General features: G+C 44.5%; 1 protein-coding gene across 3 annotated transcripts in view; it reads right to left on the reverse strand.

The window, feature by feature from the left end:
• utp20 (UTP20 small subunit processome component) overlaps positions 1-13312 on the reverse strand; it is a 127427-nt gene that overhangs the window by 30155 nt on the left and 83960 nt on the right. For 2 of the 3 annotated variants that reach the window (XM_041216109.1, XM_041216111.1), the window contains 9 exons: positions 12141-12194; positions 11884-12036; positions 10852-11007; positions 8180-8317; positions 7361-7498; positions 6401-6540; positions 5270-5358; positions 1288-1607; positions 721-860 (listed from right to left, as the gene is read on the reverse strand). In XM_041216109.1, the coding sequence (XP_041072043.1) occupies positions 721-860; positions 1288-1607; positions 5270-5358; positions 6401-6540; positions 7361-7498; positions 8180-8317; positions 10852-11007; positions 11884-12036; positions 12141-12194 (1328 nt within the window). The remainder of the gene's footprint in view (positions 1-720; positions 861-1287; positions 1608-5269; positions 5359-6400; positions 6541-7360; positions 7499-8179; positions 8318-10851; positions 11008-11883; positions 12037-12140; positions 12195-13312) is intronic. The other variant, XM_041216110.1, reaches the window with a different exon arrangement.

The following is a 13312-nucleotide window of genomic DNA, read 5'->3' on the forward strand; positions in this document are numbered from 1 at the left end:
TCCAGGTAATTCTGTTTTTGTTTTGAGCTTCCAGTATTTGTGCATTAAGTTTTCCTTCCCAGCCTCTTCATTTGCTTAAAATCAATTACATTTCTAACTTTTACCAGTTTTGATGAAAAGTCATTGACCTGAAACGTTAACTCTGTTTCTCTCTCCACAGATACTGCCAGACCTGCTGAGTGTTCCCAGCATTTTCTGCTTTTGTTTCAGATTTCCAGCATCCGCAGCATTTTGATCTTGTAAAATTACTTCTTCATGCAGAGGCCACACTTGGAACATTATGCACAGTTCTGGAATTTTGCGCACAATTCTGGAGTACTGTGCACAATTTTGGCCTCCAATCACAAAAAGGATGCACGGGCACTGGAGAAGATGCAAAAGAGGATTTGCAAGGATATTACCAGAACTGAGAGGTTATAACTATCAGGAACGACCAAATAGCTGGGGCTCTTGAGGAAAAGAGAAGGCAGATGGAGGTCTTTAAGGTTATTGAAGCGTTAGAACGTGGAACTCACTATCACAAGGAGCAGTTGAGGTGAACAACAAAGGTGCGTTAAGGGGAAGCTGGATAAACACAAGGGTAAACTTAACACCTCCCTTCCCAAATACGGGAATTGACTTGAAAAAACCATTCCCCCCTCTCTCCCAAATGCGCACAGTGAATACAATCAATCTCGGTCACTATAGTACTGGGTGTATAATACATCTGTGCTGCAATACCTGGGCAAATTAGAATCCATGATTTCCTTGGGAAGAGTCTGCATCAGTTTAACCATCGCAAACGCTATAGGAATACGCACCAACTCCTCATCATTAACAATTTTTGATTTCACCAACTTGTGCTGCTCATCTCTTTCCACCTATCAACAATCAAAAAATAAACCTGAGTAACAGAGAGCCAGAGGAGGGAGGTAGGGAGCCAGAGACTTGTGATAGGGGAGGGTAAAGAGAAGGAGCAAAACAGGTGGACTGGTGGGGAAAAGAGTGCAAGTGCGCGAGCACACGAGAGACAGTGAGTGAACGGGGGGGGATGGGCAGGGGTGCAGGGCAGGGAGTGGGCGAAGTGGGGAGTGGGACGAGGCGAGTGAGAAGGGGGTTGTGGGAAGGGGGGGCTAGGGAGGGAGGAATGAGGGGGAAGGTGGGAGGTGACGGGGAAGGGGGATGGGAGGGAGGAGACAGAGAGGGAGAAAGACAGCAGAGAGAGAACTCGAAGGGGAGAAATAAGACAAGTAGAGATGGGTAAATAGTGGGAGAAGGTGACTTCATTAGAGAGTTTTGCCCACAGACCTTTGCAATTAAGCATTTCTGCAGCTTGGGCAGGATGCTGTCCGTGACAGTCACTTGGATATGCTCAATCAGATTCTCCAGCTCCTGCTTATTCTTGGGCTGAGAGGCCAAGGGCTTCTTCACCTCCTTCATCGGGACATCGTTGTCTGCTGCCCCTTCGTCACACACTGCGTTATCATCATTTAATACTTCTGCAGGTACTTCTTGCTCTTCTTCAATAGCATCTTCAAATTCCATGGCTTCAGTCACATCTTCTTCATCTCCTTTCACATCTTCTTCATCTCCTTTCACATCTTCTTCATCTCCTTTCACAGTATCTACTGGGCAGAACAAGCATATCATGACCAACACTGAGCAAATGGTGCAGTCAATGAAAAGCAATGAATGCTGATCATAAAATCAACTTAAGAATCAGGTTGTAAAATTACGATAGTGTCCCAGTCTGCGGGGAGAAACAGAACCATGAATTATATAAAGTCTACATTAGAGAGATAGATCATTTGACCCAACTAGTCCAGTCTGGTGTTTATACTTCACATAAACCTTCTCCCATCCTTCTTCATCTAACCCCATCAGCAAATTCTTCTATTCATTTCTCCCTAATGTTTATCCAGTTTCCCCTTAAATACTATCCACCTCAAATACTTCATGTGATAGTGAGTTCCACATTCTCACCACACTCTGAGTAGAGAAGTTTTTCATGAATTCCCTATTGGACTTTAGTGACCGCCTTATAGTTCTGGTCTCCCCCACAAGTGGAAACATCTTCTCTAATCCTACCCTACCAAGCCCTTCATCATTTTAAACACCTCTATCAAGTCATCCCATGGCCTTCTCTTTTCTAGAGAAAAGAGCCCCAGTCTGTTCAATCTTTCCCGATAGATATAACCTCTCAATTCTCTGGGATTATCCTAGTGAATCCTTTCTTGCACCTTCTCCAGTGCCTCTACACCCTTTTAATAATATGGAGACCAGAACCGTGCACAGTATTGCAAGATGGGTGACAGAAAACTCTTTTCACTTCTTCACAAAGGCAGAGGAGATCATCAGAGAGAAGTACCCACAGTTATCAGGGGTTCTGATCAAATAAACTGGGAAAGAAACCTTTTCACTAGATGAGTTCACATATTTAAGGTAAGGGGCAGGAGGTTTAGAGGGGATGTGAGGAAGAATTTTTTCACCCAGAGGGTGGTGGGAATCTGGAACTCACTGCCTGAAAGGGTGCTAGAGGCAGAAACCCTCAAAACATTTAAAAAGTATTTGGATGTGCACTTGCGTTGCCATGGCGTACAAGGCTATGGGCCTAGTGCTGGAAAATGGGATTAGAATAGTTAGGTACTTGTTTGACCAGTGCAACTCGATGGGTCAAAGGGCCTTTTTCTGTGCCGTAGACCTTTATGAATGTATGAGTTGGTGACTGGACGAAATAAATTCACCACCGAAACAAAGATTAAGAGAGCTCTTTCCTGAAATGTGGGAGATTGTTGGGATATGGAATGCCCATTTGGAAACAGTGAGGGAAGATGATACCATTAAAGTTTATTTTGAAAAAAAGGAAAAGTGGGAAAGTTTTTCCTTTATTCTTTCATGGGGTGTGGGTGTCGCTGGCAAGACCAGCATTTGTTGCCCTTCTGCTCTTCATTGAACCAGAGTTGATCACCCAGCTTGATGGTAATGGTAAAGTGGGTATCAGTCAGGCCATGAGGTTACAGATTGTGGTTGTATACAATTCTGCCGCTGATAGCCCACAGCACCTCATGGACGAGTTGCTAGATCTATTCAAAATCTGTCCGATTTAGTACGGGGTAGTACCACACAATATGATGGAGGATTTCTCAATGTGAAGGCAGGGCTTCATCTCTACCAAGACTGTGCAGCGGTCACTCCCACCAATATTGTCTTGGACAGATGCGTCTGCGACAGATAGATTAGTGAGGACGAGATATAGTAGGTTTTTCCCTTTTGTTGATTCCCTCACCACCTGCTGCAGACCCAGTCTAGCAGCTATGTCCTTTAGGACATGGCCAGACGAGTCAGTAGCGCTGCTACTGAGCCACTCTTGGTGATGGACATTGAAGTCCCCCAACACTCTGTGCCCTTGCCACTTCTAGTGTTTCCTCCAATTGGTGTTCAACATGGAGGAGTACTGCTTCTTCAGTTAGTTGTGAGGGTGGTAGGTGGTAATCAGCCTTGCCCTTTCCTTGCCCATGTTTGACCTGATGCCATGAGACTTCATGGAGTCCGGAGTCAATGTTAAGGACTCCCAGGGCAATTCTCTCTCGACTGTATATCACTGTGCCACCACCTGTGCCAGTCCTGCCAGTGGTGATGGTGGTGTCTGGGACATTGCCCGTAACATATGATTGGTGTGTGAGACAGCTCTCCCAATTGTGGCACAAGTCCCCAGATGTTTGTAAGGAGGACTTTACAGGCTGGGTTGTTGTTTCCGCTGCCTAGGTCGACGCTAGGTGCTCCGCCCAGTTTCATCCTTTTAGTCTTTACAGCGGTTTGATGCAACCGAGTGGCTTGCTGGGCCATTGCAGAGGCATTTAATGTGGATGTGGAGTCACATGTAGGCCAGGGCAGGTAAGGGGCAGCAGAGTTCCTTCCCTAAAGGACATTAGCGAGCCAGATTTTAATGACGATCGACAATGGCTTCATTGTCACCAGCTGCTAAAATCTACTGAGGTTGGCTTTTAATTCCAGGCTTATGAATTGAATTTAAATTGCACTTGCTGCTGTGGTGGGATTTGAACCAGTGTCCCCAGATCATTAGCCTGGGCAAAAACAGAATTACCTGGAGAAACTCAGCAGGTCCAGCGGCATCGGCGGAGAAGAAAAGAGTTGACGTTTCGAGTCCTCATGACCCTTCGACAGAACTGGGCCTCTGGATTACTAGTCCAGTGGCATTACTGCTTTGCCATCACAGCCCCATAAAGGGAGGGGCAACAAATGCTGGCCTAGCCAGCGACGCCCACATCCCCTGTGAAAGAACGCGCGCGATGATGACATAGCGGGCATTTATTGCCTATTACTAACTGACCTCAAGAACTGGTGGTGAGCCGCCACCTTCAATACAGCTTAGCCTGTTGCTCGGCCATTTCAGAGGGTAGTTAAGAGTCACTTATAGGCCAGGCCAGGTAAGGGCAGCAAATTCCTTTTGCTAAAGGACATTAGTGGGTTTTTTTTTACAATAATTCAGTAGTTTCACAGTCAGCATTACCGATACTCGCATTTTAATCCATGGTTTGGAGTTTCTGCATGATTTCCACTAAAGAGTAGCACAATCTGGGCAGAATCAAATGAAACAGTACTTAAAAACGGTGGAACTTTAAACTCATGAATTACAGGAACAATCAGCTCCCCTGGAGTCTCCACGGTTTTTAGCACTGGCTCCAAAGTCTGTTTGCCCAAAGCAGGCTCCGACCACGAACCAGGCCACACCCTCCAGTCAGAATTGGTTTCTGCCAGTTCCACCCACTCGGACGAGTTAATCACACTGCGCCCGGTATCCCAACACCCAAGGTCACATGCATCCAGCATTAACGACCTGACCTATACTGTTTCAGGCAGCCAATTGAAGCCTGGCCCAGGTCTGTTTGTTTCTGCTAATGCTACACATGTTTATAATTCAGTTTAAATCAATGCAGTTGATCTGCCCTGCTCTGCTACAGGCCAAGCGGCGAAAGAATGATTCATTTCCTGGCAATCCCATTATTTGGCATGGACACCATCGCCAATCAATTGCGATCAATTATACTGACCAGTTGCATTCCTTCATGGGAGATATCACCTGCAGGTTTATGCAAACATCCATGCGTGGAAACTGGACTGTTGACTTGTATAGAATGATGCAGAACTAAAAAGCAGGAGTAGGCTGTTCTCATTGAAACAGCAGGAGTGTGCACTGCATTCAGCCAATTGCGCTCGTCAGAGAAAACTTCAGGCCAATGCACCCTAAAAAAGAGTTTTAGACACGTACTTTCATCTGTAGTTGTCTGAACCGCTTCCAGCCCCTTCTGCAGGCTCTCTGGGTCAAAGTGAAAGGCTTGCAACACGGACAGTAACAAACTGTATGAGAGAAAATTATCAACACTAAGTAGAGAACATAAAGGTGTTACTGGAAATATCCACAAGTTACAGGGTCCATTTAAACAGAAAATTAACTGGTTTTCACATATTAGTTATAGGCAACACTAGATATTATGGAGCATTGACCAGACTTCTGCCGAACAAAAGCTTAGGATGTCACACTTGATTCACGAAACAGTACTACTGCTCCTCAGGGCCAGAGTGATCGTAAGGACTAGATTCGATTCCCTGGATAGGATTAGGAGAGGAATTTCCCAAATTATCCCCCCTTCCCCCAAATTGTTTTTAATCTGTTTTGTTGCCTCTCCCAAAATATCACATGCTTATGGACCAGGGAGGAGAGTGTATATGTTGCTATCGCAGTTGTTCGAGGCAGCTTAGATGATCTGAAGCGTCTTTTCCTGTTCCTCACTGTTCGTATGTATGCTTTTTTTCGTTTATTCTTTCATGGGATATGAGTGTCACTGGCTGGGCCAGCATTTTTATTGCCCAACCCTAGTTGCCCTTGAGTAGGCAGTGCTGAGCTGCCTCCTTGAACCACTGCAGTCCATGTGGTGTAGGTACACTCACAGTGCTGTTAGGGAGGGAGTTCCAGGATTGTGACCCAGCGACAGTGAAGGAATAACGATATATTTCCAAGTCAGAAGGATGAGTGACTTGGAGGGGGGAACTTCCAGGTGGTGGTGTTCCCATCTGTCTGCTGCCTTTGTTCTTCAAGGTGGTAGAGGTCATGGGTTTGGAAGGTGATCTCTAAGGAGCCTTGTTGCAGTGCATCTTGTAGATGGTACACACTGCTGCCAGCATGTCGGTGGTGGAGGGAGTGAATATTCAGGTGGCGGATGGGATGCTGATCAAGCGGGCTGCTTTGTCCTAGGTGATGTCGAGCTTCTTGAGCATAGTATTTAAAAAGAATGAGCTTCAGAGTGAGTGTTAACCTGGCTTGTTTGGAAAAAAAAAACATTGAAGAACCATTCATTAGTCTGCGCTCATAGCTCATCACTCTGGACCCTTTTCCACATACCTGACTGCCAGTTTCTGGTTGATTTGTCCAGTCTGCAGAACGTGAATGTAGCGTTTGAGGTAATAAACATACGCTGACCATGAGAGATGTTTACAGGAAGCTCCGACAAGTTCCACAGATGCCGTGGTCATGTTCTCATACTGGAGAATTTTGCAATGGAAAGATAAGCAGAAGAGATTGAAATGCACTGGTTTTAGCCACCTTTTGCTTGGTTGGAAGTTACGCTAGGGTCATTTAAAGCGCCAGTCAGATCTACTCTGGAGGAACTGTTCCCTTTCCTTTGGCTCTGCTAATGCTCATCACCAATGTCTTCCAGTTCTGAAGAAAGGTCATCGATCTGAAACGTTAACTCGATTTTTCTTTCTCCCCACACAATGCTGCATGGCCCTTTGTGTTCCCAGCAAATTTCACTTTTACTTCTGGAGTAACTGTGTTCCGTCCTGGACACCGGACCTCTGGAAGGAGATACTGGCTGTGAAAGGAGTGCAGGACAGTTTCACTGGCCTCTATAGCAAGGAAGACGGGGCATAAAAGTTGGGGAGTCTTGCTCCAGTTGTACAGGGCATGGGTGAAACCGCACCTGGAGCACTGTGTACAGTTTTGATCTCCTTACTTAAGGAAGTGTTTAAAATAAGTTGAGGGGATTGATTGGATATACAAGAGCTGTGCCCTGGGGTGGGGGAGGTCCAGAACAAGGGGGTAGAACATTAAAATTAGAGCCAGGTTGTTCAGGAGAGGAATCTGGAACACTGTCCCCCAAAAAGCTGCTGAGGCTGGGGGTCAACTGATAATTTCAAAACTGAGACTAACAGATAGGTATGGGTACGAAAGGTAATGGAATCAAGTCGAGTAAATGGTGTTAAGATACAGATCAGCCAAGATCGAATTGAATGATGCAACAAGCTAGAGGGGCTGAATGGCCGTCTCCTGTCCCTATGTTACAAAGAATGCAATTCTTACCTTCAGCATGTTTTCATTGAACAGTGTTGAAGTAGCATAAGGCAGGATGTAGTTCACCAGAGACTTAGAGGACAGAGCAATTTTCTCCTCATCAAGCTGCTTCGCTAGTTTTTTCAGGGCACGAGCTCTTCTGTGAATCTAAACATCCAAGAGAAAAGAAAGCAAAAAACTTGCATTTATATAGCATCTCTCATGACCACCCGACACCCCAAACGCTTTACAGCCAATTAAGTGCTTTTGAATTGTAGTCACTGTTGTTATGTAGAAAACACGGCAGCCAATCTGTGCACAGCAAGCTCGCACAAACAGCTACATGATAATGTGCAAATAATCTGTTTTAGTAAAGCTGATTGGCCAGGACCTCGGGGATAAATCCGCGGATCATCTTCAAAATATGCCCTCCGTAAAAAAATTGTACTTGATGCAAAGAAATGATTAAATATACTTATATTTAAAACATTTGCTATTTTAACAAAGGCTGTAACCCATTTCAATATAACTGCAAGGCGAGTATAATAGGCATGTTAAGCATTCACTTATTAATATCACCTGCAGTCAATTCTAGACTTCCACAAAATTGCACTACTCATATTAATAATTGATGAAAAGCATGTTTAAATTGATATTTTGGTTGCATAGGCACATCATGCACTTTATTTTCTTCATTCCAATGATTTAGCCTCCAAGCAAAGGTAATTTGCAAATACTGCTAGATTTGAAGTTATTTGGTCTGATCCTCAGTCACAATTAGACCCTACTCTTGAGTAATTTAATCACCAATCTCTGAACATATTAAAATGAATGCCTTGTATCATGTACCTGTATGTGCTTCATATTCTCGAAGAAGTCCATCTCTGGATCGTGGTCTGTTAGCTGTACCAGGTCCTGGAATTCCAACCTTTGAGGGAACGTGCGGATTAAACAGCAAAGGAGTGTTGTGTATTCTTGTTGAACACTCTGCGATAAACCAAACAAAAATGGACAAAGGGAAGTAGGAATACAAATCAGACAAAGTGAATTGAGCACATGTGTGGTATAATTCGTTCAATGTGCACCCATGGAGGAATGTAGGAACATTCAGCCCCTCGAGCCTGCTCCACCATTCATTTGGATCATGACTGATATTATCCATCTCGGCCTATCTACCTTGGCTCCATAAACCTTGCTGCCCTTTTCTCTAAATCTCAGATAAATCAATGTGATTGAGATACTGCTTGCTTTTTTGTATCCGTTCATCAGATGAAAGTTTCGTTGGAAAGGCTGGCATTTATTGCCCACCCATAATTGTCCTTGAGAAAATGTTTCTTTAATTCACTTATTGGATGTGGGCTTTGCTGGCTGGGTCAGCATCCAGCATTTATTGCCCATCCCTTATTGCCCTTGAGAACAGAGCAGCTTGCTCAGCCATTTCAAAATAGAGGTTTCAGAGTCCAATTAAGGAGCAAGCTGGGCTAAGCACCATCTTCATAGTTTACAAACTGTGCAATAAATCACTCAGCACCCACACTGTGAGCTACGCGAGCACTACTGCCAGGTTTGGCAATTTGCATACAGCACCCCTGAGCAACAAGACATATGGTTTTGCTGCAATGAGCCAAATTCACAGTGCAGTAAGTCACCCACTAAAACACGACAGGCTCATTATGAATGCCTGGGAATAACAATGGGTCCCTCAGTCTCCCCACCATTCTGCAATAACAACGTTTCCACTTGTAGACTATTCAGTCAGTATGAATGCCAAGGCAAATTTTGACAGCTTTACGTTTAAGCCATGCAGCATTCCTAGTGAGTATACTCATTGGCAAAGCCCTGTCTGCGTTTCACACGTAATGATCCATCAACAATTGACCTGAACCCATCTCTGATGCAGCCCAATTCAATCCTCAACGTCTGGATTTTCAACTGTCCAAAAACAAGGAGTCATCTAAAGTAAAAAACTTCTCAGCTCATTCAATACTCTGAAAGTTGTAGCCGCCTTCAAGCTGTAATTAAAAATAAGGTGCGCTTTTTCTGTTGGTCAGGGAGCCTAAAACGTGGGGGCACAGTCTCAGGATGAGGGGGCCAATCATTTAGGACTGAGAAACGCACATATGAATTCGGAGCAGGAGTAGGCCCCTCGCGCCTGCTCTGCCATTCAATAAGATCATGGTTGATCTGAATGTAACCTCAACTCCACATTCCCGCCTACCCCCAATAAGCTTTCGCTCCTTTGCTTATAGGGACACACGTACAGAGAAATTATTTCACTCAAAGGGTTGTGGAACTTTGGAACTCTCTATCCCAGAGGGTTGTGGGTGCTCCATCGTTGAATATGTTTAAGGCTGGGGACAGATAGATTTTTGGTCTCTCAGGGAATTAGGGCGAGTGGGCAGGAAAACGGAATTGAAACCCAAGATCAGCCACGATCATATTGAATAGTGGAGCAGGCTCGATGGGCCCTGTGATCCACTCCTGCTCCTATTTCTTATGTTTTTATTTAAGATTTAAGTATCAATATTTACAGCAATAAAGCTACTCCTGGCATTTGGCTATTCATCATTTGTTCCTATGATATTAATTTAATCTTATGTGTTGTGACCCTAAGAAAACCGGTGAACCCAGAGACACAGGGATTAAATTGCACTTGCCAGCAATTTGAGAGTTAAAGTTAACGCGAGCTGGTTTATAAACATTTATGAAACACTGTAAAGCGTTGCCAGAGTCAATTACATCGAAACAATATTTTGCTGGTCTGGTTGAATGCTGAAAATCGCATCAAGTTATTCAGTAATAGAAAAGCAAATGCTGGAAATCTGAAATAAAAGCAGAAAATGATGGAAATATTCAGCAGGTCCGGCAGCGTCGGTGGAGAGAGTAAAACTGAGTTAACGTTGCAGATCGATGACCTTTCATCAGAATGTAAGAGTCCTCATGAAGTGTCACAGACCCAAAACGTTAATTCAGTTTCTCTATCTCCACGATGCTGCCGGACCTGCTGAATATTTCCAGCACTTTCTGCTTTTTATTTCAATGTATTGTGTCTGTCTTTACAAAGGAAGATGATGCTTCCCAGGCTGGGCTAAGAGAGGAGGTAACTGGTGCACTAGAAAAATTTACAATTGTGAAGGTGGTGGTTTTTAAAAGGTTACCTTTACTTAAAATTGATAAGATACCAGGATCGGATGAGATGCATCTGAGGGTACTGAGTGGAAATTGCAGAGGCACTATTGATAATCTTTTGAAGCCGGAGGACTAAAACAATGTGCAAGGTTATGGGGATAAAGGCAGGGGAGTGGGACTAGGTAGGATGCTCTTTCAGAGAGCCAGTGCAGACTCAGTGGGCTGAATGGCCTCCTTCTGCACTGCAAAGATCCTGTGATTCTGTATTCAGTTACAGCTTGCTCTGGCACGCTGGAATGTAGGTCATACATCACTGGTGTAGTGATGGGGCACATCAGCTGCAGTCATACTTCTCCCCTAGGTTTATCCCTTCGCTTATCCCATTATTTTACCTCGATCTTTGACTTTAGGCAGTTCCTTAAAGTCTCCAGCAGCGTGCGGGTGACCACCTCCTTGTATTCCTCTTCTGAGCAGTCAGCTGAAGCGACTCTTTGAACAACTGCACTCAAGCAAAGCGTTGCACTGTCACTTAGAGTCATCTCACCCAGCTGAAAGAAAAACGACAAGGAAAAGGGTCATTCACCTTGCTGCAGGGTCAGGCAGCACTGTCTTAGTAACACAGAAATAAGGTAAACAGGAGGAGGTTTGTGATTTGTGCTTGGGCATTTTAGGTGGTCTGCACGGTGAAGAATTTGGTTGCAAAGGAATTGGCCCAAGATTCTTTACAAGTGTATCCGACGGTAATACCCCAGCTCCTCCCGCTCATGGACTCAATCTGATTTCCCTGCCCTTTAACTAGCTTTGTTTAACCCACCTTGGTAAAACTAGGATCAATATCATTTCTAAAATTCAAGCTCTCAAGTACGTGGTGCTTTTGTGAACCTTGAATGGATTTTCAAACCATGACTCGATTGGACATTGCTGAAACAACTTACTAATAATACGCCGTTAACATAATAACATGTCCCAAGGCGCTTAACATGGCATTATAAACAAAATTTGACATTGAGCTACATAAGGAGACATTTCATCAGATGACCAAAAGCTTGGTCCAAGAGGTAGGATTTAAGGAGTGTCTTAAAAGAGGAGGGTGAGATTTGGGAAGGAAACTCCAGAGCTTGGAGCACAGGCAGCTAAGGGCACAGCCAGCTATGATGGAGCGGTTAAAATTGGGGCTGCTCAAGAGGCCAGAATTGGAAGAGCGCAGGCATCTTGGAGGTTATGGGGCTGAAGGAGATTACAGAGAATGGGAGGGGTGAGGCCACGGGAACGAGAACTTAAAAGGCACTTAGAGGTACTGCATTTCCCACACTACTGAAACATTGATCTGCATACATCCTCCCACCAGCTTGAAGAATTTCCATCTTCTGGTTTTATGAAAGGAAGCCGCTGCGTAACCATGTCTTGCGAGGTTCTATACAAACCTGAATGGAATAGAAGCAGTTGTGCATGACTGGAATCAGGTACGCCACATCCAACTTTCCCATCTCTTTGATAGAGTTAGTCGCGAGTTGGAATGCGGACAGGCGAATGTCAAAATCAATGTCGTCAAGGTGTTGCCGATCAAAGGCATTTAACTAGTGAAAGAGAAAGCAATTGGGTCAGAGCTGGGAAACATCACTTAATAAATGTAAGCTTTGTGCTAACAATTAGACAAAGTTTGAGGAAAGCTTCACCTTACCTTAGTGACGATTTCCGCAATGTATGCCAGACTGTCATCCAGATCTACCAAGGTCTTTTGTTTCAAAAAAAAAGGAAAGGCAAATAAAACAAATTACAAAAGGTTTAACAATTTTAAATTTAATAAGGCGGATTCTTGTTGCCAATTGAGATTGTGTAATTTGAAATGCAGTGGAACAGGAATAGGCCATTTGGCCCTTTGAGACTGTTCTGCCATTGACTCATCACGTCTGATCTGCATCTCAACTCCCTCTTGGCTCCCTAACCCTTAATATACTTACCAAACAAAAATATATTAATCTTAGTTTTAAAAGTTCCTATTTTGATCTCCAACCTCAACAGCTTATGGGGGGCGCTGGTGGTGGTGATTGGTGGGGTTGGGGGGGGGCGGGGTGGGGGAGAAGAGTTCCAGATTTCCGTTACGCTCTGTGTAATGAAGTGCTTCCTGATATTCTGGCTCCAACTCTGTGGGTAGGCAGGCTGTCAAATTTATGTAAACTATGTGGACTTTTCTTTCGATTTACAAGAAGCTTGACAGATTAACATCTATCAAGGCCAGTCACTTAAATACTCTGGCTACAACAGCAGGTCAGAGGCTGGGAATTCTGCAGTGTGTGTGTCACCTTCAGACTCCCCAGGGCTTGTCCACCATCCACAGTGATTAAAATTGGGGATGATCCCACTCAAGACAGGAGTCTGATGGAATACGCTGCAGCAACTTGCCAAGAATCCATAGACATGCACCTTCCAAGCCTACAACCTTTACCCCACAGAAGGACAAGGGAAGCAGCAGTATGGAAATGTCCTCAGCTGCAAGTTTCCCTCTAGGTCACACACCATCCTGACCTGGAACTTGCCGTTCTTTCACTGTCGATGGTTCAAAATTATGGAACTCCCTCCCTAACAGCACTGTGGATGTACCTACACCACATGGACTGCGGCGGTTCAAGAAAGTGGCTCATCACCACCTTCTCAAGGGCAACTAGGAATGGGCAATAAGTGCTGGCCTTGGCAGCGAAGCCCACATCCCTTGAACAAATGAAAATAATGGTGCGAGGGGTGGACTTCTCCGACAATGCCAATGATACTGGGTGAATACTTTACTCACAATTCCTGGGCATTTTTAAACACACAAGTTTCTAGATATGGGGCTTTGTGCATTGCTCTGACTGT

The sequence above is a fragment of the Carcharodon carcharias genome, chromosome 21 (genome assembly GCF_017639515.1).
Source record: "Carcharodon carcharias isolate sCarCar2 chromosome 21, sCarCar2.pri, whole genome shotgun sequence".
NCBI lineage: Eukaryota > Metazoa > Chordata > Chondrichthyes > Lamniformes > Lamnidae > Carcharodon > Carcharodon carcharias.